Source organism: Triturus cristatus, chromosome 7 (assembly GCF_964204655.1).
Source record: "Triturus cristatus chromosome 7, aTriCri1.1, whole genome shotgun sequence".
Classification (NCBI taxonomy): domain Eukaryota; kingdom Metazoa; phylum Chordata; class Amphibia; order Caudata; family Salamandridae; genus Triturus; species Triturus cristatus.
This window is the reverse complement of record NC_140590.1, coordinates 1,858,390,653-1,858,415,191: the sequence shown is the minus strand read 5'-3', so window position 1 is coordinate 1,858,415,191 and position 24,539 is coordinate 1,858,390,653. Positions and strand designations below refer to the sequence as shown.

Below are 24,539 nucleotides of genomic sequence, written 5' to 3'. Positions count from 1 at the left end.
GATTACAAGCACTTGTTGGGCCTAATCAATTTGGAATATCTACAAATCAACATTAAGCGGATTGAAGAGTGAAGACTGTAAATCCCACTGAAAAATCGACAAGAAAATAGAGCGAGAAAAAGGTTACAGTTTTATCGTACTGGTCCAGATATCTATGCACAGTACCTTCAGGGACCAAGGAGGGTGGCTGTTTCAGTCACCAATTAAATGTAACGTTAGTGGGATATTGATTTTTTTCCTGAAGAAGGTAGTTGAGAATTTTAAGAATCCGCCGAAACGCGTCGATGCAATTTCTCCACTAGATCATCTAAGCATTGATTGGAATTATGAAATAAGTATAAGGAACCTTATTTGAAAGGGGGTTTGTTCAATCGATGATTTACTTGATATTGGAGTTTTTGAATGACAAAGTCAATTGTCTAACGTATTCTTCCGTTTTTTTATAAATGTTGTGTGTAATAATGTTTTAATTGTTTTTAACCGTTTATGGTTAGAGTTAAGAATCATGAGGCTGTGTATTTTATGATATTGTATATTTGTGAATCATACAAAATTGAATGAACGAATGTACTGTTTTTAACTAATACGAAGTTGTACAAATAATGCAAACATCTGATTTAATATAATTTTTGAGGTTTTATCTTGGTGATATCAGCTAGATTCTTGGATGAATGATTGAAATCAGGATATTTATGAAAGTGGGTTTGTGAGCTAACCCAAAGGGAAACTATTTATTGACTTATTGTTGGGGAAAAAACGTAATGCCATACCCTTGTGAGGGACATATATTCCTAACTTGTAAAGTAATTCTGTGCAGCCTGAATCAGTCACCACGGAGCAGAGGACATCATAACCTTTTGTTCTGCACATATCAAAGGCAAAACATAATCTTTCCCTTAGTATCCTTCAGCTGAGCCACCTTCTGAGTAGAACGTCCCATGGCACCTTTCCCCTCAGTACCCAGATGGGACACAAAACCTCTCATCCTACAGAAAAATCTCCTCTGAACATAGACAATTTGTCACGTTAAAGATCCATTGACCTAGCTCCCCTCTGAGCAGACGAAAAACACAGCCTCTCCTGAAGAAGGCCCTATCGCATGTCTTCCTTCAGAGTGGAAGAAACGTACACCATCCTCACAGGAGGTTCTTCAGCACAGTTCCTTCTTCCCAACTCCTCCTTCCCCATCCCCACTAAAAGGCGTAGTACAAGCCCCTTTCATTGGAGATCCTTCAGCACAGTTCTCCCTCAGAGAACAGGCAAAAGTAATTCTACATCCTGTAATTACAAATCCTGTGGTATTGATCATTTTAGGTGCCAGATTACTGTATCTGAATTCCAGCGGAACTCAGAATATGGGCCTGTGTTGAGTTCAGCTGTTTAATTTTGCTGTTTTCTCAGCACAAACATAATTACTGTATTTTTACAATTACGTGCATTCATTATGTTCTGTTTCTCTTCATGTAATAGGTCCTTTGATTGCCACCTCTGTCTTTTCGTTAAGACCTAAAGAAAAGGAAGACCAGAGTTTTCAGGACATTGAGATTAAAGGCACTATTACCTCTATCTCAAGTGAGTAGAAGTGACGAGTGAACTACTGGCACATCAGACAAGCAGTTAGTATTGTTTTGAACTCCTGGGCGGTTTCCAACTTGGAAGGACTTCAGTGTTAATATATTTTGGCAACACTGTATACATCACTTTTATGATCCTCATTTTGTAAGCAACTGTTTTTCAAGTTCTGATTCACCCCTCCCTTACCTACACAGCAGACCTCCATTCTTCTCTCCCATGTGTGCATGTATGTACAACCTAGTTCCCGCTGAGTCTTGCGTTTAGGCTGGGTGATAATTTGTGCACAATCCTATCTACTTCTGACGTATTCTGATGATCCCTTCTAAAGTTTGCCACTCCTCTACGTACAGTAGGCATTGCCCAGTCATATGATTTAAAAAAAAAAAAAACAGAAATCCAAAAAGTGTTAGGCACAGTGGACAAAACCACAATCTTACATTTTTCGATGTTAAAAGCAAACATAGAAAATCCAGTACATTTTATATTTATATAACTCATGCCCAGGTGCAGATAGATACACAATTTCTACACACACGCTCTCTCTCTCTCTCAAACACACACGCTTCTCTCTCATCTCAAACATTCACACTGTCGCTGATGATACATTCATGGCTATATCTGGAGAGCAATATGCCCACAGATACTCATGGCTACTTGGACCTGCTGAGAAATAGTAACCCTTCTCACGCCCCCAACCTCACACCAATAGTTCCCAGTAGTAATTAACACCAAGGGTCCCAGTTGGTAATTAAAACCAAAGGTCCAGTCAGAAATTAACAACAATGGTCCCAGTCAGTAATTCCTACACACACAAGGCGTGAGAAGTGAAATATTCTTATACTTTCTCCCTACTTAAAATACCACTACACACAAGGTAAAGCAAGACCAGTCATCACTCTTGTGATACTACAATTGTTTTCACGTACGCTCAAATCACTTGTGGAGGGACAATAGAGCCCTCAACTACATTTTTGTGATCTGCTTCATCATAAGGCCTAAGTTCATCCACAACATTATTGTGTCTAGATGGGCTCTACCAAAAAAGTAGGAGCTCTTGTTTTTATATTGGTGATCGGAATAGATTTATTCAGTAGCAGAGGAAATCTGACTAGAGTAGCCTAAGAAGTAGTTAACTGGTGGTGGCTCTGGCAAGATTAAAAACCTTCAGAAGAGCAGATGGTTGTGAGATACAGTTATCCAACTATCCTGTTTTCATTGTCGGCATGTTTCAGCCTGTATAGATAGCTCTGTGGGTCAGTTGGCCTTCGTCAGGACTGAAAAGATCCATGTTGCATTGCCTCGTTAGTATAATGTTCAGTTATGTACTTGTAGGTGGATGAACAAACACAAAACATACACTTGGTACTCGCTCATATCATTCATATTCATTGGGATTTCCTGTATACAAAAATATAAAACGCTCACAAAATGGTTAGTATCGTCATTATCTTTCGGATAATTATCGCGTGCAGATGCGTGGGCCAATGCTGTGGTAATATACTGCACTCCAGTGAGAGGGTGGGTTTCCATGAATTCTCACCTCACACACATGTATCAGTAACACAATCCTTCCCCTTTACTACTTGTCTTTGTGCCACATGGGAGCAAGAGAGGGAACATTTTCCAGTTGTCTGATACCGGATGAAGGAGGTAAATAAGTTATGGCCTGCTTCTCTTTGGCATGGAAGTCAGTAAGTATCACAAATGGTCCCTGTCGCTAGTTCACACCTGTGGTCCCGGTCAGTAATTCACACAAGGGCTGTCCGTTAGTAATTACAACCAAGGGTCTAGTTCATAATTAACACCAAGGGTCCAGTCAGTAATTAACCCCAGTGTCCCAGTCAGTAGTAAAGGTCCAGGGTCCCAGTCAGGCATGACCGCAATAGTCTCAGTTAGTAATCCGTATCCGCTGCCTCGGGCAGTGACACCCTTTTGACCAGTGGTCAGTCACTCCGCATGAGGAGGCAGAGAGTGGTTTTTGGACTGATGGCGCCTGCTGCTCTGCTGACGGGCTCATTGCTTAGACTGGGGGGCATCAGGAGTCGCTTTATCATCCCATAAACAGGCACAGAAGGCAGCAACACATCAATTTTGTACAAAATCCCACTGTTTATGTGCACACCAAGTCTAACTACTGAGACCGCTAGGAGGCACAGAGAAGTGGCTGCAGTCTGTGTTTCTGAGCTGTGCTAACTGTGGCTCATGCAGTATTATTGAAAACGGTTGAAGCTGCAGTTTGTTGACTCCGTGCTCGCCCTGGTGTGTTCCTCCCAGGATGCCATGCGTGTTGCTCATCCAGGCGCTGCGGATTCGTGCCCAAGACTACCATCAATTATACGCACAGTGTACAACATATTTTAAAAAAGGATTTCTCTTGCTATGCAGACTTCTTCAAATGAAAAGAAAGTACTCCAAAAAGTCATTACTTAACCTTCCACTACGAGAGGTAAGAGGCCTTTACCTTCAATCAAGCCTAAAATATCCTTCAGCACAGGAAAAACCCCACAAAAAATGTGGTTTTCATATGAAGATTTGAGGGGTACAGGGGCAATGACCATAACACAATAAGAATTTCCACTATAATCCAGAGAAAAGCGTAGGGCCTCCACATAGGAAACCCCAATGAGGGGCAGGGTATGGCAACCAACAAAGAGGGGTCAGAAGTACAAAGGGGTAACCTGTGTAAAAAAGACGGTATGTTTTACTCCCCAAAGAGTCCTAAAAGAAACGTCACTATGATTTTAAATATATATTGTGTAGATATGCAGGATTATACATTCAGTAAATAGACTCACAAGTGTGGCCATGAGCAGAGCCACACCATTGCGCTCACATACACTCCAGCACAGCTGCACACGGCATACGTTTGGCCAATTGGATGTTGTTGGGATTCTTTTCATCACAAGCTCACACCGTATGAGATTTTCAGAATGATCCCTTTTCCAATCAAGCCAGAGCGGGTTGTAGTTTACTTTGGGGCCAGTCAGGACAGCCTCCAGGTGAAAGGCTTCTTAAGTATTCCTAGGAGTTCATTTGTTGACATTCTTGGAAGGGAGTTGTGCGGGGAGTTTGTTAAATGGAAAAGGTCCTCATCTGAATGGCATACTTCAGACCATTCATTTAGCGTTAAAGATGGAGGTTGGACACAGGGACTCGCAGGTGTCTCCAAGCACCACATCTCTTTGGTCTTCAGTAAAGAATAGTCCAATGTTAAGTTCTCTTTCCATCCCATGAACTTCTCAAATTCTGTGCTTTTTATAGACTGCATTTTTAAGTGGATTCTAGTTTATTAGTAATACTCTCTATGTACGCCCCGTGGTTCCTGTCCACCATGCTGCATGTGTTTATCCTCTGTGTGCTCCCCCCCCCCCCTCAGAAGTTGATCCTTTGTGTTTGTAAGTAAAATCCTATGTTTCTCTTTATTTTACAGGAGAAGCGGCTGCTAAGTCGGATCTGTCCTTTGAGGTAAACCAATGTCTGAAGGATCCTCCGGGTTCAGAGGAAAAGGGAAGCAGAGATGGTCCCAGTGCAGGTTAGAAAAATGATGGGAATAATTGCCTTTTCTGTTTAAGCTTCGAAAAGCATGTATTAAACATTAAAAAATTACTCTCTGTGCATGCCGCTGAATAGGGATAAGTTGTCCCGATAACCATTTCCACTCAAGGTGAGCGTGAGCAACTCCAAAACATGTTTTTAGCTTTATTGAGTCTAGCAATCCAGGAGAGAATGTTTGAATTGGAACAGGGCGAAGGCTGCGTTGGTTCATGGCGGGTCCCTTTTTAATATCACAGATGAGCAAGATAAATACGGTGTGCCATTCTCCTAAGGTAATTTCCAATGGTACAAATTAATTCAAGTATTTCCTTGTTTGCTTTTTTTTTCGACACAGTTTAGCATGCTTTGGTACCTGGCATGGTTTCTGCTCGGGTGTGCAGCATGGCAGTGCCCTCATTTGCTAGAATTCAGGTGATATTTATAGACCGAAGATACTTTTTTCCCTAGTTAAAACAATATCCCCGAATTTGCATGCCCAGACTACGGCATAGTTGCCGCATTTCATGCCTTTGGGCAAGTATCACTTTGTTGTAGCATGGTGGCCTAGCGTCTTGCGAAACACGTGAATTTTTAAAACATCATGTTCACAAAGCAGCCAGTTCTGGTCACAATGATACAGAGAATGAGCCATTTGGAAGTGAACTTATCTTCACCAACTCGTATAGTACACCCTGGTTCAGGATAGGTTATTTGTCCATTGAGAGATGCTGTGAACCACAACCACTGAGGTCAAAATGAGAGTGATTCCCATTGTTGACTCTAAATTGAGGAATAAATATTTCCTTTTGGTGAACAGTAATCCTAACCTCAAAGACTCAAAAAACAATATATATATTGCCAAATCAAACCATATATGGTGGTAACTAATGTTACAAAATGTACAGGAGGGATTGGCAAAGTTAGGTTTGTCGTTAGTTTGTATCGTCTTAAGAATAACTACTAGAAGTTACTGACCGAGTGCTTCCTCCTTCAGGGTGACAACTTTCTTGACTCATTATTCTTCTCTGTGTCCATCTGTAGGAATGATCAGGGCTTACCGTAACTCATTCTTTGCAAGGACTGCTTCTCTTATTAAATGTTTTTGTTTACAAAATATCAAAACTAATCAATTTATTGCATGTTTTTATAACAGGGCTTGAAGTTACTGCACCTGTTTTCTCAATCAGCATTAAAAAAGAGGGAGAATTAAGTTCCATTGATCGGTCGGATCCCAAGAGTGGAGGCAGCGTCTCCAGTAAAATACGTGAGTGGAATACTACATATTGGAACAGAATAACCTGAACACATGTATTTATCCACATCTTCAATGGGTGTCAAGCGTAGAACTTCAGCTGCCCCCAGTGGGCTACATATTTCCTGCACGCTCTGTTTCCCACCTCAGTTGAGGTTTCCATATTGTGTCGTGAAAGAATTGAGGGAGGTAGCAGCATACTTTTTACTTTTTAATTACTTAATAAATAACCCATTTAGATCCGCTCCTGTCTCGGACGACTTGGTTACCCTCTTAATCAGTAAACCACTGTGAATCCATTGGATGCAAACAATTCTCGACCTGTTTTCGAATGTACTTTTTCTTTTTTTTTTATTAAGCTTCTTGTAAAAGTAGCACATTACAATTTTAGAAACGTCGTACAACTCACAAAACATTCGGGAAATAGCTGCCTGGATTTAATAGGAACTAAGTCCATTCTAATCGACATGCAATCCTCTATATCGGTAGCAACAGATCAAGGTTATCCAGCTATTCTCATGCTGCTTTGTTTCCCTCAACAACAGCATTGTGCGAGGCGGGCTAAGGGAGTCGTTGAAGGTGTCAGATAACTTTAACATTTTATAATCGTGCTGAGGAATGACATCCACATGGTGTTTTATCTTTCTAAAGATCATGAAGCAGATAGGGAAATCTTCATCGAAATGAAAAAATTGATGCAGCATCCCATTCATAGGATCAGAATAGGAACTTAAAACGATGAAAGACCACACCTCTCCTTCCCAGCGGGCCTGTTGCAGATCACGCAGAAGAGTAAGGTGTGAACATTTAAAGTTTATTTGATAAAACTATATCAGTAAAGGGCTTAGTGAGTACCTTGGTTGTTTCAGTAAAGTATCATCTGTGCCTTCTCAGGGTGCAACTTTTGACGGAAGAGCAAGGCCGGGTGACTAAAGCCAGGGCAGTAGCTGAAAAACGCTGATTCCTGCATGCACTCTTTTTAGGGTCAACAAAGTAAAACCTGAAGAAGCTGTGAGCAGTACAGGACTTATACTTGCTGTAATAACCTTACTACTGTTTTGGTATTTAGAAACAACGATTGTAATACAACTATCACTAATTTTACAAGTGTAATTTTACTACCAGAAAAGGTACTGGTAGTAAAATGACATGTAGTTTGTGAATACCAAAACAGTAGAAACTTACTACAGCAAGAGTAAACGTACATGAGTGTATGTTTACCTGACTTTACTACTGTTTTGATATTCACAAACTACAAGTTCAATTTTCTGCTACTAATTTTATTTTAGTAAAATTACTAATAGTAAAATTACACTCGTAGCTTGTGAATTCAAAAAAGTAGTGAAGTTGCTACAACAATTGTAAAATGTACCTTTGTGAATTAGGGCCCAAGTGTGTAAACCCGTTAGGCACTTGAGGCCAAATGCATTAAACTTTCATCTGTAATTTTTGGTACGATGGCTTAGATACAAAAGCAGTATATGGTTACGTCCATCAGACCCTTCTGGTCGCAAGGATGTGTAGGGTTTGTAGGTTTTCCAAAAACAGGCGATAAGCAGAGCCAAAAACGGAGCGGTCTGTTATGATTTTTCATCATGTACCGACCATGCAGTAATTCATACGGTAAAATCCAACATGTGAAAAATAGGTACGAAGGAAACCTATGTATTTCTGAATTGTGCTCAAAATACTGAACTTGGGAACAGTGCTCATTTGACCCTTCTGGTCGCAAGGATGTGTAGGGTTTGTAGGTTTTCTTATATACAGTGTTCTTCAAACCTCAATCGTTGGCAAAAAACATGCATTTTTCTCACATTTCTGTGAGAGCAAGTTCTGGATTCTGCAGGGATATACACAATCTTGCCACCAAGGTTTGGTAAATTTCCCTGAGTGGTAGCTGACCCTGGGTCTCAATACCACAGCTACCCCTACTGTCAAGGTGTCTACATTGTGTTTTGGGGCCTTTTGTTTTGCAAGCGCTGGCTGAGCCACACTAGTGGGTGTAGCATTTTTATCAGAAGTGTGGGAACTCTAGGTGGTAGAAAGATTGTGGGCCTCCACAGTTTCTGGAAGTTTAGCTTACAGAAATGTGGGGAAAATTTGTGATTTGATGCAAAAGTTGAATTTTGATGGACATTGTGGGTTAGAAGACTTTGTGGGATCCGTGCATGGCACACCACCCTGGCCCTCACTCTGTGTTCAATTTTGAGAAATTCCTGGGTTTGGTAGATTTCCCAGGGTGGCGTCAAATCACAGACAGAATAATCCAGCCATTGAGCATGGCAAATTAGAAGAACTTTGGATTTACCTCCGCTCTGCCGGGCCGTATGTCAAAACTACTTACATAAGAATCCAAATGCCCTCTTTTGTACTGTGGGGTGGGGATGCCCTGCACGCAAGACAGGCAGAAACATAGTTGGGGATGGACTGGGGCAACCTGCCAACACCCACATTTATTTCCTAACACAAAAAGCATATTCCTGGTGTCTAGTGGGCTTTTTGACAAGTCATTGCAGTTGAACTCTGACGTCACAATGCCTGCTGCCAGAGCCAGAGCCAGCAGCCAAGGTGAACGGTACATCACAGAACATAATTACATCTGCACTTTAAACAACAAAAACGAGAACTGGGATTACATTCTTCTGATACGTTTTTCTTAACTAAACACTGATCAACAGAAGGGAGATATTCAAGGCAGCATGTTTATTTTTTCCATTATATAGATCATACAGGAAAGATGGAATCTCTGAATGTTTCTACACCATTCGGAGGCACAGAATATTTAAAAATCGGATTAAAATTAAACGTAACTTCTTGCAACAAATAGTTTTTTGGGTGTCTTTAATTTTGCACTACAGGTTCTACTTTAATTCTTCATGTTGAAAACATACTGCCTCGTATGAAAAGCAAGACACCAAGCCGTTTGGGGGAGGAGTGATGGGGGTGATCGTGTATTAGAAAGAATTCAATACCCTCTGCTGTTCTTTAACAAGATATTGCAGTCACTGTGGAGCTCTTTGACTGTATAAAGGAACACAACCATCTGCCTTCCATATGGCCATGGACCTCCTTGGTGACTTGCAATATCTTTATAATGTACAGCAGGGAGACTTTCTTCCGTATATCCAATTCTGCATTGGAACCTCATTTTATAAGTCAGTGTTCTATTGCTAGCACTGAAATATTGTTTGCAATAAAGCAGCTGTTATCTTTTGTGCAACAGGAGTTCCATTTCAGAGCATTGAAGCAGATGGAAGTTTGGGGGATTATTGTTGTGCAGAAAAAGAAGAAAGCGGGCGGTGTCTCGACTCAGGTAGACTCCAAACATTTCACTGTTGACAAATACCAAGATTGAAAGAATGGGAATAAATATGCAATTGTTCCTCCACACACTGAGTGATTTTGGTTTGCTTCACAAACTGTAACAGACAGATGTGTATGAAGAATTTGAAACCTGAACAACAGATTTTCTGAGACACTTAAGACCCACCTGCTATCCAAGCCTTTACTTTTGTAAGATATAGAGGGACCGGAAATGTGGGACCAGGGCAAATGAGAATTGCATATGAATGAAGTAGAAAGAAACAACCCCCTGGGGAAGGAGCAGATGTGTGGCGCTCATGGTGGATTGGTTGGCTGAAGACCATCATGGTGGATTGGGTGAACATGCGCTGGGCTACCCACTGCTCGCATGGTTGTGGTGGGTTTCAGTGGTTTATAATTGCAGTAATGCACAAAGCAATAAAAAGTTCAAATTTACATACTTCAATTATAAAAATAAAATCTCTGCACGCACCTCAAATGAGGCTTGTGGCCTAAATGTATGTACTGGACAGATACCACGCTTCATATTTCATGCCCTTCAAGCTTTTAGCAATGAAAAACAATCTTTAAAAGGATGTAAACACATGCATTGGCCATAATAGGTGATAGCTGGAGTCGCATTGCTGCATGCGGTGTGCAGTTATGGTAATAGATATTTTTAGGTCTCGCCTGACCCAGCACATGCGCTGGTCTGGCGAGACTTATTGAGAGGGCTCCAAAAAGTGCTACCCGGCCAGCCTAGAGCTACAGTGCATGTGCGCGGGCGCGCGCGCCCCGCTTTACCGTGATTACTTTCACTTTTGCGACCGCTTTGAGGTTTGATTGCGATCACTTTCACGGCCGCTTGTTCTTTAATGCTGTAAATCTGTGGTCCCTGAAATTGAAACTAGTGGGTGTGAAACCTGAAGTCCCAGCCTAAACGTCACCAGTATAGGAGGCATCTCCTTTCTGGAGTCTGTAGCTTCCAGACCCATGAGCTCATGCCATAGGAAGAAATATATACATATTGTAGAACTACAGGAATTACTATTTGAATGTAATGTTTAGGTGAATCTTCGTAGACGTGTAAGTGGAAGGCAATGAGCCAAAATCAGGAAGTCCCACCTTAAAATGTGATTGATATAGGCAGGACACCGTTCTTGAGCCTTTAGGCTTCCACTTCTGGACCCGCAAGCTTACAGGCAGGACATCGTGTGTGAGCCTTTAAGCTTCCACTTCTGGGCCTGAAAGCTACCAGGCATGACATCTTTCTTGAGCCTTTAAGCTTCCACTTCTGGGCCTGCAAGCTTACAGGCGGGACATCGTTCATGAGCCTTTGAGCTTCAACTTCTGGGCCTGAAAGCTACCAGGCATTACATCTTTCTTGAGCCTTTAAGCTTTCACTTCTGGACCCGCAAGCTTACAGGCAGGTCATCGTTTGTGAGCCTTTAAGCTTTCACTTCTGGGCCTGAAAGCTACCACGCAGGACATCTTTCTTGAGCCTTTAAGCTTCCACGTCTGTGCCTACAAGCTTACAGGCGGGACATCGTTTGTGAGCCTTTAAGCTTCCACTTCTGGGCCTACAAGCTACCAGGCAGGACATCTTTCTTGAGCCTTTAAGCTTCCACTTCTGGACCCGCAAGCTTACAGGCAGGACATCGTTCATGAGCCTTTGAGCTTCAACTTCTGGGCCTACAAGCTTACAGGCGGGACATCGTTCATGAGCCTTTGAGCTTCAACAAGCTTGCAGGCGGGACATCGTTTGTGAGCCTTTAAGCTTCCACTTCTGGGCCTACAAGCTACCAGGCAGGACATCTTTCTTGAGCCTTTAAGCTTCCACTTCTGGACCCGCAAGCTTACAGGCAGGACATCGTTCATGAGCCTTTGAGCTTCAACTTCTGGGCCTACAAGCTTACAGGCGGGACATCGTTCATGAGCCTTTGAGCTTCAACAAGCTTGCAGGCGGGACATCGTTTGTGAGCCTTTAAGCTTCCACTTCTGGGCCTGAAAGCTACCAGGCTTGACATCTTTCTTGAGCCTTTAAGCTTCCACTTCTGGGCCCGCAAGCTTACAGGCGGGACATCGTTCTTGAGCCTTTGAGCTTCAACTTCTGGGCCTGAAAGCTTACAGGCAGCACATCGTTCGTGAGCCTTTGAGCTTCAACCTCTGGGCCCGCAAGCTACCAGGCAGGACATCTTTCTTGAGCCTTTAAGCTTCCACTTCTGGGCCTGAAAGCTACCAGGCGGGAACATCGCTTGTGAGCCTTTAAGCTTCCACTTCTGGGCCTGCAAGCTTACAGGCGGGACATCGTTTGTGAGCCTTTGAGCTTCCACTTCTGGGCCCGCAAGCTTACAGGCGGGACATCGTTTGTGAGCCTTTGAGCTTCAACTTCTGGGCCTGAAAGCCTACATCCATAGACTGTGCACATCTGGGGAGTGGTGGACTGCAGGGGGTTGGGCACTGGCAGCAGGTTTTTCTTGCTGACTACAGACAGCACTGGAAAGCTGACATTCCCTAGAATCCTTTGGTTGTGGGACATCCTGCAACACCTCCCTAGTCTCCACAGTGACCCCCATATCAAAAGTTATTTTTAATGGTGGCAATCCCAATTTGTTTAGGGTTTTCGGGACCACCTGCCTTTTGAACCTATTGATTTAGGTCTGCCCTCCGTAACTTATCCTCAAATGAAGATAAAACCAATGTGTGTCGTGATGATGAAGAGCCTCTGAATGAGCTGATTGGGTTAAAACGCTGCTTACACGTTGCAAGTTGGAGTCAAGAAGCCCAATATAGGCTTTTGTACTGTTCAAAAACAAGTGACTGTTGCTGCGCTATGAGTCAAAACGCTTTTCCTCACCATATGGTGTTTCCTTTGGCACTGGTTGTTATTCCTTTTTACTCAAGTCTGTTTATTGAGTTTTACACCAAAAATAAGGGGGTAAACGGCATTACAATGGAGGTGTCGTTACATAGTGAGAAGTCCTTCCATAGTCCGACATATTGCCACACTAGCGTGTGTATGCAACATTGACATAGCTATGTAGAAGGCAGCAACGCTTAGGAGAAGCTTAGGGTAGGCGAGATCTGGCCCGCTGATGGGGCAATGCCAAGGTTATGGGGTCTTTCAAGCGCTGTGGACACCAAGCAGGAGTCACATGTGCGAGGTAAGGGGGTAAACCTGGGAGGTGTGAAGGGAGAATGGGTGGTTGGGAGGAGCCAGTGGTCCCTAGCGAGGTCTTCAGGGCCATAAGTCACGGAGAATACCGGGGGGGGGGGCTTTGCTTACAAAGGAGCAGTGTGCCAAGTCTGCTTGGTCAGAGCAGTGTGGGAGGGTGGTCCGTATCTAGACATCAATAAAGGTGGAGAGCCCTTGGTGGGGTTGAAAGCATGAGGATTCCAGACGAGTTAGGTAATGGATGAGGGGTGACCAGAGTCTCCCCTCATCCACAGTGTTATTTTTCTGATTAGTATGGTTTTATAATGACATTTAAATAGTAATATATGATGAATGTTGAGGAATTTAGGGCAACAAATTTTCAAATAATTGCGAAATAAGGCTATCGTTTGGAGTCTAACTGCTGTCTTTTCCGATGGTATAAAAGTAATTAAGCATTCATTTTTATTTCAAAACTGTATTACCATTTGATCCTCCATCTTGATGTTTTTCTACTCTGGCGTGCACACAACTTTGTACAACTGTTATTATTGATGTTGGCTACCAGGTCCTGAAAAGGGTCTCCGCCAAAATTAAATGGAAGCGGCCGCTGCATGGCAACATGTGAAAAAAGAAATGGAACCATTAATAGTATGTGACACTGATCTTTGAATTCCATCAAAATGTTATTAGTAAAAAAATGGAAGTCAGTTATTTGTAACACTAGGTTCATAGCTTGTGTGGCTGTAGTTGCATACATGTTGTGTAATGATGTCTTCTAGTGTTGGGCATGGATGTTTTTTCAAGTTCTTTTTCCTTAAGGTTATTTTGGAGTCCTACGACTGGTTGTGACTCAACCCACAATCCACCAGGACAAAGACTCAAACTCAGATTGTTATTTTTCCGCTGTCGATTTCAGACATTCTAGTGCCAGATCCAGGACCACCTACGTTTTTGTTTCCCATGATGATTCAGTGCCAACTGACAGGGCTTCGTCCCCGGTGATGGGAAAACTCCTGTGGACAGAACTTATCTTCTGTGCCAGCCGTCAAGACCTTCGATTCCAACCACAATATACCATTGCCAGACTGTGACCATCATAACTTACCTTCGAGCAGCATTGTGGTGGCTTTTTTGAGGAATCATATTGTGTTTGGAGAAGGACTGTAGGGAGAGTGTTAATGGAGAGACCTCGCTTCCAGTTTTGCCCTAGGGTCAATGTCAAATTGTGTTGGTCACACCTACACAGGACCAGAAACCTGAGCTTGTTCCTCAAGCACAATGAGGCAATTTACTCAGTGTGCAAATTATTTCAGTGCAAAAGACTATTCGGCACGGACGTGTGCTGGGTACACTATAAAATGTAGCGACAGTCGTCAGCCTATGCACTAAATCTGTTTAGGCCGGATAACCATTTGGGGCCGAAGAGGAGGAAGAAGTACCATCAGGCCTACAGCCAGAATAAGGAGAAGAGAACCCGGAGGTGCTGTGTTCAGATGCCTCAGAGTCAGAAATCGAGGAAGAGGAGCTCCCTGCACATCAGAGCACAGGCCATGGATCGAAAACCACACCCACGTCCCCATTCCTCCCCCTGCGCTCAAGGGTCAACCCCATGGGGTTCAAGCTCGGATGCACCCACAAATTCAAACCTAGTGTTGATCCCAAGGTAGTTGGACTTAGAGTCCCTCAATCTAGCCTCAAAGACACTTCCCTTTGGATCCAGCTCATGCGACTGACACTTCTTTCCTGGCCAGGGGCGTTGAGCTGCCCGACCTAACCATGTTGCCTTGATCCTCAGGCTCCGAAATACTTGAGCTGGAGCTGAAATAAACTTCTAAGTTGACACACAGACCTGTCTCTAGACTTATTCGAAAAGATCTGTGGTACCTTGCATACATAGTTATATCAAACCTGGGGGCTTTATGATTAAGTCGAATTCCATGTATTCTGATTGGTTGTTTATATGTTCTTTATTGGAACATCTCTTTTGTCATGTGAGTTCAGTGGTAGTTTTATCTGACTGGGGCTCCTTTTAGTTCTGCTTACTCTACATGTCTTCTAAAAAACTTCATTATACAAATTAAGTGAAGTTTTATCACTTCACAAGAGCCCTTGACTTCGTGGTCGGACTTAAGTGTGTGCAGATTGTCCTTTGACTCCCCAAAGTCCTTGCTGTAAGACAGAAGGAAACCTTTATTCATGTCTCCACAGGGATGATCCAGACTAGACTCCTCTTACACAGACCATCACACACTCCTCAGATCCCTAAAAAGAAAAGGCTTAATTTTGAGGAGCAGCTCCCACAGGAGCCATAGACCCTCCCTGTTCCTAAGAATCTTGGAGACATGGCCACTCACTTCTCCCCCTCCCCCCGAAGCCCCTTGCCTCTAGGTCTCTTAGACCACCACCACAACTTCCTCCACCCCACACACATCACTTCCTCCTAAAATACCACACTCCTCCTTACAGTCAAGGCACACTGACTCTGACCAGGGTAGCCCATATGACCACCAGGAATTGTACTATGAGCCCGGTGCACCGAGAGACGTGCATGACGCCCGTGAGGGCTGTCACATACATGCCTCCTCCCCTGGACAAACCAGTCCTAGATCCCTGCCCTTTCAAGGCTCCCCAACCTCTGATTTGAATTTGAATTTAATTTGAATTTAAAAACATTTATTGAGCGCACGTTTACCATGCGGTTTCATGGCGCTTTAAGTGATGCAGTAGCGGTCGGCGGAAGGGCTAAACAGTATAAGCTTGCTCAAATAACAGGGTTTTAAGGTCTTTCCGAAACTGTGTGTATGACGGAGAGGATCGGAGAGCAAGAGGGAGAGAATTCCAAAAAAACGGAGCCAGAACAGCAAATTTCGCTCCACCAGATTTCTTTTTCTTAAAGCGAGGAATGTTGAGAAAGGCCCTGTGGGCAGAGCGAAGTTCACGGCCTGGGAGGTACGGTTTTATGGCGGCGCAAATGAATTCAGGGGCTGTACCTGCTCTAGCCTGAAAGGTAAGGCAACCCAGCTTAAAGAGGGCACGCTCCCTCACCGGGAGCCAATGCAAAGCTTTAAGCAGGGGAGTGGCACGATGGTATTTGGGTAGGCCATAAATCAAGCGAGCTGCTTGATTCTGAATGAGCTGCAAACGATGGACCGCATATGCTGGAGCTCCATTGTAAATGATGTTACCATAGTCAACTCGACAGTACCATGGCCAGCACAATGATTTTTAAAGCAGGAAGGGAGAAAAAACGGGATACTTTCCTAATTAATCTTAAAGAAAAGAAACCAGCAGAGACCGCTGAACCCACCTGTGAGTGAATAGAAAGTTGTGTGTTAAGAAAAATCCCAAGAGTTTTAACCTTAGAGACAGGAAGAGGGGGAGCACCAAGTGACAAGGGCCAGTGAGCAGAGGTCCATGGACTGCAACCACCTCCGGTCAGGACTAACTCAGTCTTGTCCGGATTGAGTTTGAGGTGGTTGCAGTTCATCCAGTCTTGAATGAAGGTCATTACGGTCTGAACATTGGAGGCAGAAGAGGGGGAATTGGAGAGATTAAAGATTAGCTGGAGATCATCAGCGTAGTTAAACACCGTGACCTCCATCTGCTGTAACGAAAAAATGAGGGGGTAAATGTACAAATTAAATAAAAGTGGGGAAAGTGAGGAGCCTTGGGGAACTCCGCACTCCACTTTGCGAGGGTCAGCAGTGAAGTTGGCCAAATGGACGGCTTGGGCCCTCCCTGTGAGGAAGGACTCAATCCACGAGAAGGCAGAGCCTTCTATGCCCGCCGCCCTGACACGGCTAAGAAGAATGGAGTGATCCACCGTGTCTGATGCCACTACTGTGTACTATAACTGTACCACGCAGTAACGCAGAGAGCTGCCCAGTATCAACATAAAACTTTGTGCACTGCAGGAAGAGGGTGACTTCTTGATCGAGACTATCCAGAACTAAAATGTCTGTCCTCTTCCTCCCTATGCTTCAAAAGCATTCTCAAAGCCTCAACAGGCCTGGTCAAGACTGGGCTGTTACTTCTCTCCTCCGGTTCGAAAAGAAATGCAGAGCAGCCCCAGATCACCCAGTTTACGTCAGGCCAGTACCTGTCTGACTCTATAGTGGTTCATACCGCTAGAAAAAGGGCCCCAGTGCAGGAGACGGGATATTTCTTCCCTAGATAAGAAGAGTACGAGGATTGATTTGCTTGGAAGTCTGCGGCATTGGGGGTGGCCACAAAATGGAGGATCACCAGTTCGGTCAGATTACTCCAGATATGAGCACTGTAGGAAATGTGCCCTTTCTGCAGGGTCACCCCAGATATTTTGCCTTTAGCTGGACCTTATATTTTTGCTGGCTGTAGAACTCTGCACTTTACCTCCGCTAGCCAGTGACAACGTGTCTGTGCTCCCCCTTTCAACATGGTGAAATTGTCATATCCCTGATTGGCATTTTTTATTTACCTGTACGTCTGTCCATATTATGTGGTACAAACTATCAGGGCCTGTAAGTTAAATGCCACCACAGTAACCCTGTTTTCATCCACTACAGTGAAACATGACTGCAGGCCTACCATGTGTAGCCTGGCTGTTGCAGTTTTAAACTGAAAATTCTTCCTGTCAAAATAACCCCTTTTGACAATTCAAAACCTTCCTTTTAAATATTGATAAGTCACCCCCATGTGAGCCTTGTTACCTTTAAGGCAGGGTACATGGTATTTAAAAGTAGGACATGCAGGAATTTAATGTTAAACATGTCCTTCCAGTGAAAAAGCCCAAAAAGCTATCTCACTGTAGAAAGTCTGACTGTTCCATAGGAAAACACTGGGTTACATTAATACATTTAATAATGCTAATTTCTTTTTTTTTTTGTCCACATATCACCATGGCTACTGCATTCTGAACCGTTTACATGCACCCTTGATCCATCCATGGTCCATGCAGACTCCGACTACTGGCCGCCCTGGCACTGGTCTTATAAAGAGCGAACGGGGTCGACCTTCATTTAGCCCATGGCATGATGTAATCATTGGACCCTAAAACCAATTTCATAACCAAATCATCAAACTTTACGATAATGCCCTATGCTGACCACAACTGGTAGTCTTTCTAAAACTCTCTTGACCTGTGTGGGTTACATTTAATGTCTAGTTTGCATGTCCAATTTATTGTATTTAACCATGCAACAGGATGGGGGGGCAAAATGTCTATCCATCTTATACATATCTCCCTTTTTGCCAAGAGCAGCAGATAGAATAGGTCCCTTTGCTTACTATTCAAAACCTGTCGGGATACATTATCCACCCCAAAAATCACTAGTGTTTCGGTCAAAACGATGTTCTTGGAAAAGATAACCCTTAAAGTGGTTTCAACATTCTTCCAAAATTCTTGGATGCCTGGGCAAGTAAAACAAACATGGACATCGCTGACCCTTAAGAGATTACACCTCCTACAGCTGGGGACCGGTTGCAATACGAACTTAGCTAATCTTTGAGGAGTCCAATATATCCTATGGACCCCCCCCCCCTTTTTTAAGGCTGCTCCGTAGTTTTTTCCATGACAGGCGCTCACCTCGGGATGCCCAGATAAAGCTCTATATTTGCCCTGGATTTTATTTATTTCTTCTTTAGAAAAACTAAGGGAAATACCGTTAAAAAGATATATGTGAGTTTTGGTAAAACAGACATCTTCATCAGGTTTACTCTCCCATAGATAGAGGTAATTCTTCCACCTGGTTAGTTGTTTCTCAATCTCCATGACTCGCTAAGGTTACAGGAAGGGATCTCTTCAATTTTATCGGTGATGACTATCCCCAAATATCTAATTTCTTTACATCTTATACCTCCCCAGTCCTCCATATTCCAACACATCACTTCTGTCTTTGATGCATTTATGGAATAGCCTGAAAGGGCCCCATTCTCATTTGTAAGCTGTTCCATTCTAACTAATGTTTGGGCAGGATCGGAGGTATATATTATTAAATCGGCCACATAAAGCGCGATTTTACTATGTGACGGGAGTTGATCTATAGGTATAATTTGGTCATCGGCTCTCAGGAGATGTGTTAGGGGTTCTATATATAAATCGAAAAGGAGTGGGGACAGGGGGCAACCCTGCCTTGTCCCTCTAGAGATCTCAAAACTCCTTGTCAAAACACCATTTATTACAATTTTAGCTGCAGGATGTTCATACAGCTTTTGCATTGCCCTTATAAAGTCTCGACCAAAACCCATAGTGTCCAGCACACCCCATAAAACCCCCCAGCTGACTCGGTCAAATGCCTTGGCGGCATCTATGGTCATTACCGCCAACGGAATTGATTGGGCTATTGCTAAGTCAATGGTTCCAATCAAGGACAGTGTAAGGTCCTGTATTTGTCGCTGTGGAACAAAGCCTTTCTGATCCATATCGATTAATTGGGGGACAACCTCAGCCAAACGTCTCGCCAAAATACCTGTATATATTTTGTGGTCTGAATTTAGTAATGAGATCGGGCGATATGAATCAGCCCTCCTCGGCTCTTTGGCAGGTTTTAGAATTAAAGTTAATTATGGCCTCACTCCAAGACCTCGGGATCATCCCTTCCTCTCTATAAATTAAATTAAAGGGAGCATTCATTTCCGGTACTATCTCATCTACTAATAATTTATAGACTTCAACTGGTATAGAGTCGGGTCCCGCTGCTTTGCAGGTTTTCATACGTTTGAGCTGCTCTCTAATTTCCCTCTCTGTAATGGGAGCCTCAAGTTTTTTCCTACCCTCGGTTGTTAAGGCTGGGAGACCTACATTATTTAACCAATGTTTCAGCGCCTCATCGTCTGTCTGCTCTGAATCTGTATATAGCTCAGAAAAAAGGGAAACTAAGTTCTCCTGAATTTCATCTTCTTTATTTGTGATAGTTCCCTCCTGGTTAATTATCAGCTCCCTAATGTGATTTTGCGTTCTCTCAACCTTGGACTTCCAAGCAAGAAGTACACCGGCTTTTTCTCCATACTCAAAATGCTGTATGCGCCCTGCGGCCCACCTTTCCCTGCATTTTAACTCTAATTTGATTTTATAATCCATCCTTACTTCGAGATTTTTCAAAATCTCTTCCCTCTGCTGTATGTTATGTTAACTGCTGCGCTCTTCCTTCTAATATCCCGATCTCTTCCTCCAGCTTTTTAAAGTCAGCCCTTTCGACCTTATTCTTATAGGAGTCCGAACTTTGTAATACCCCCCTGAGATATGCTTTAAAGGTATCCCATATAATTCCTATTGGGGCTGATTGGGTGTTAATCTGAAAGAACTCAAGGGAGGATTTTTTCGGGTGAGCAATCGCATCCAAATCTAAGAGGGGGAGAGGGAAAACAATCTCCCCTATACAACCCAAAGTCACTCCATCCTTAAAAACCTACTATAAAGTCTTAACTCACGGGATGGCTTCTGGAGAAAATGGGGTCGTTGGGAGTGCAAGTGGAAGCTTAGGGGAGTCGCTAACGCAACGTAATGATGTCGAGACAGCCAACACAAATGGAGTAAATCCCAGTGAACCAGAAAGCAGCAAAAGCAAAGAGGGGCTAAGGGGGAGTGAAACAGTGAGTAAACATGGAACTGGGTCCTTTTTTCAGATTACTACCAAAAATAAGTTTAGCGCTTTGTCTACCCATGAGGATCAACTAGAAAAGGGATTAGAACAAGAGAACGTGACAACCCTGTTAAGTAGTTCCTTACAAGCTGAGCCCCCAGAGACAACTCGATCTGACCCAGAAAATTTTGATTCGCCTTTGGCATCTATTCTTCAGGGCCTCCGGGAAGAACTTAAGACGCAATTCGAAACATCTGAGGCTAACCAAGCTGATATTCAGGCCTCTTGTTCAGTGCTTGCGCAAAAGTTAGACGGTGTGGTTGCTCAGACTGGGCAGTTGGAGGTGGAAGTCAGTTCAATGAGGAACGACATCACCAAGAACTCTAAAGGAGTAGAGGCTCTAGTTAACCTCTTCTGTGCCCATGACGAGATAGTCTCGTCATGGAGCACGGTCGCGCTGTGCCCATGACGAGACTATCTCGTCATGAAACCCACCCGCGTGGGAAACGCCCGGCACAGGAGGGGGAAAGGGCGTGGCACCGAAGGGGTTAAAGAAAAAGTCAACCTCAGAGAGGACATGGAGCGAATAGAAAATCATTCGTGAAGGAATCATTTGCGGCTTATCAATATCCCGGAAGCAGAGGAAGGATCAAATATCAAGGCTTTTGTTATAAAGTTATTAAAGGAGACTGCCTTAAAGGAGAGTCTGGACATCAACCTTGATTTGGAGATTCAACGGGTCCATAGGGATCCATTTAAGAGAAATATGCAGCAGCAAAAGCCAAGGAAAATGTTGGTAAATTTTCTATCTTATTCAGTTAAAGAGACTATCTTGCTAGCTGCCCTAAAAAACGGCCCCTACACGTATCAGAAGTTGACGTTCAATATCACATCAGACATCTGTCATGCCACAGACCAGAAGCAATGGGAGTTGGGGAAAAGAATGGGGGAGCTAAATAGCCTAGGAGCTAAGGCTCAACTAAAATTTCCTGCCATGCTCCGTGTTATGTTGAACAATCAAATGCGTAACATACGGTCTGTGGAAGAGGCAGATAACCTGATAGAAGACATTAAAAAAGGAGGGCGGCTTTGAAGAAGAATTTGCTGATTAGATTACCTCCAGCATAAGGAAGAGGTGAATATCCTATATAATTAAGATGAGCACAAATATAATGTAAATAGGGAAATCTATATAAAAAAAAAAATATATATATATATATATATATATATATATTCACAGAAAAAACCATAGGTTTCAGGCACGTTATAGTTAGGAATTAGCATTTAAAAAACCTCAGAAATTCACTGAAAAAACCATAGGTTTCAGGGGTGTTATAGTTAGCTGGACTTTTCACTTGTACAAAACCATTGAAATTCCCCTGTTATAGTTAGTTCAGCTAACTATAACTCGCGCGCCCGCAATGCACTGCTGATGACGTCACATATTACATCACTCATGACATGGTCAGTGACATCACTCATGACATCACTGATGACATCTCAAATGACATCACTGATGACATCATCCAGTGAATGTGTTTTTCTGAAAATTAAATATGTTTTATATATGTATATCTCAAGGTCGATGGAAGAATAAATTGGTATATAAGTGTCTAAATGGATGATTTGTTTTTGAAAAATTGATTGTGTAACTGACTAAGTGTATCATAGTGAATACATGGCTTAGTGAGTAATGTTTAAATATGTAAATATCTGTATCAGTCTCTCACTTTGTGTATAAGTGGCTGCATGGGTTGGTGAGTAGCTACATGGGTGTCTATATAGGTTATTAGTCGGTTTTTTGAGTATCAGTCTGAGTGTCTGCATGGTTCGGTGGGGGGATTACGTAGTGCATAGGTGCATGAATGAGTGACTCACTCTTTGTATGTGTTGAAGACAGCATGTGTGCAGGACTGTATGGGTGGATGAGTGTGTGTATGGGTGTGTTAGTGAGTGAATGACTGTCTCAATAGTGTCTTTATGAGTAACTACATATGTTTTAAACTAGTATATGTGACTATTGGTGTATATAAGTGAGTATATGTGAGAGTGAGAGATTGAAAGAGTTCCTGTATGAATAAGTATGTGTTTCTATAAGTGATTGTTTAAAAGACTAAGTATGTGTAAGTTTCCGTAGAAGTAAGTGTGGTGGTGTGTGTGTATAACTGTATATGCAAATAAATGTATGTTTGATTCTTTATTAGCATGAGTGACTATGTGTGTGAGTAACTCTGGATGAGTGGCATTGTGTAACAGGATGTATAGGTGTAAGAGTACATATGATAAGTGAATACATGTATGAGTGACTGTATAGGACTGTTGGTGAATGAGTGGATGTGTATGTGGATCTTAGAATTACTGAAGAGGTTGTTGTAACTGGTATTGGTATGTCCATTGTTTTGAAAAGTTTAGTCTCTATTTTTGAATGTGTGTATCAAAGGTTATATTAGGGTGAGAGGAGGTCTGCCACTCTATCACAAGGATGATGTCATCAGTGATGTCATTTGAGATGTCATCAGTGATGTCATGAGTGATGTCACTGACCTTGTCATGAGTGATGTAATATGTGACGTCATCAGCAGTGCATTGCGGGCGCGCGAGTTATAGTTAGCTGAACTAACTATAACAGGGGAATTTCAATGGTTTTGTACAAGTGAAAAGTCCAGCTAACTATAACACCCCTGAAACCTATGGTTTTTTCAGTGAATTTCTGAGGTTTTTTAAATGCTAATTCCTAACTATAACGTGCCTGAAACCTATGTTTTTTTTCTGTGAATATCAAAGGTTTTTTAAATGCTAATTTCTAACTATGCCTACAGAGATAGGACATGTGAAGAAAGAAGAAAAAATGCACAGAAAGAAAAAAAAGAAGTGCAGAAAGAAGCAACAGAAGTCCTCTAAGACGAAGAAAAGTGCAGGAAGAAGGATAACGTGCAGAAAGAACAAAAAGAAGAGCAGAAAGAAGCCTTGTTGCAAAATCATCCTGTACCCTCAACTTTTTCAGACGGATACTGGTGGTAACTGAGTCTGACTAACCAGTCCTAGAGCCAGTGCTATGTTAAAAGACACTTAGAATACAGTGAAAACACCTACATACACTAGGGAAAATTATGCGTTGTGGTCCCCCTGTGATTAGCATGACCTCCTCTGTAAGCCCCTAGTATATAATAGGGCAGGGGGATTAAAACTACCTCTTAAAACAGGCCACAGGGCGTTTTTGCACACGTTAACTCAGGCCCCGTCCCCTCCCTTCACCACTGTGTAAACACGCCCTGTGTCCGTTTTTAGTTGGGAGATTAAGTTCATTTGAATCCTGAGGGTCCCTAGGGTCCAACTAGCCCACTAGGTACCTCCAGTAAGTGCCACAGAGCTGCGTTGCAGAGAGGTGTAAAAAGTGGCACGGCCTGGACCACCTCTCTGCAATGCAGCTCAGTGGCGCTTACTGGAAGCACTTGGTGGGCTAGTTAGCCCCCAGGGGCCCTCAGTATTGAAGGAAAATTATATCCCCAATTTAAAACGTGCCATAGTGCGTGTTTGCACACGTCACCTCCGGCCCCGTCCCCTCCCTTCACCACTGTGTAAACGCGCCCTGTGGCTGTTCTAAGTTGAGAGATTAAGTCCCCTTGAATCCTAAGGGTCCCTAGGGTCAAACTAGACCACTAGGTACCTCCAGTAAGCGCCACAGAGCTGCGTTGCAGAGAGGTGTAAAAAGGGGCTTGGCCTCAGAACACCTGTCAGCAGCGCAGCTCCCTGGTGCATACTGGAGATGCCTGTTGGGCTAGTTGGCCCTCAGGGACCCTCCGTATTGAAGAGGAATTAATTCCCCAACTTACAACTCGCCAGGGGGCGCGTTTGCAGAGTGCTGCAAGGAGGGGGCGTGGCCTCCGGCACGATGCCAGTCTTTTATTTATTTTAATTTTTTAAGAAGGGGGGCTGTGTGGTTCCCCTTCTAATTCTAATTTATTGGCCCTGATGACCCCATCCCCCAGGGCCTGTCTCCTAATTATATTTTTTTGACCCCAATCCACAGGGCCGGCCACTGTTTTTTATTATTTTTAAAAAATATATATTTATAGACACACCTAGGACATGCTGGACAAACCGTACGTACCTATCACCATGATTATTTGCGTGATATTCATTAAAAGGCGACTATGCA

The 24,539-nt window shown here is 43.1% G+C and overlaps 1 protein-coding gene across 2 annotated transcripts in view; it reads left to right on the top strand.

Moving 5' to 3' along the window:
- The window catches only part of LOC146813483 (uncharacterized), a 75,653-nt gene that overhangs the window by 13,267 nt on the left and 37,847 nt on the right, over positions 1-24,539 (top strand). The window contains exons 3-6 of one of the 2 annotated variants that reach the window (XM_085620279.1): positions 1,471-1,572; positions 5,006-5,107; positions 6,263-6,373; positions 9,585-9,674. In XM_085620279.1, coding sequence (XP_085476405.1) covers positions 1,471-1,572; positions 5,006-5,107; positions 6,263-6,373; positions 9,585-9,674 — 405 coding nt within the window. The remainder of the gene's footprint in view (positions 1-1,470; positions 1,573-5,005; positions 5,108-6,262; positions 6,374-9,584; positions 9,675-24,539) is intronic. The other variant, XM_085620280.1, reaches the window with a different exon arrangement.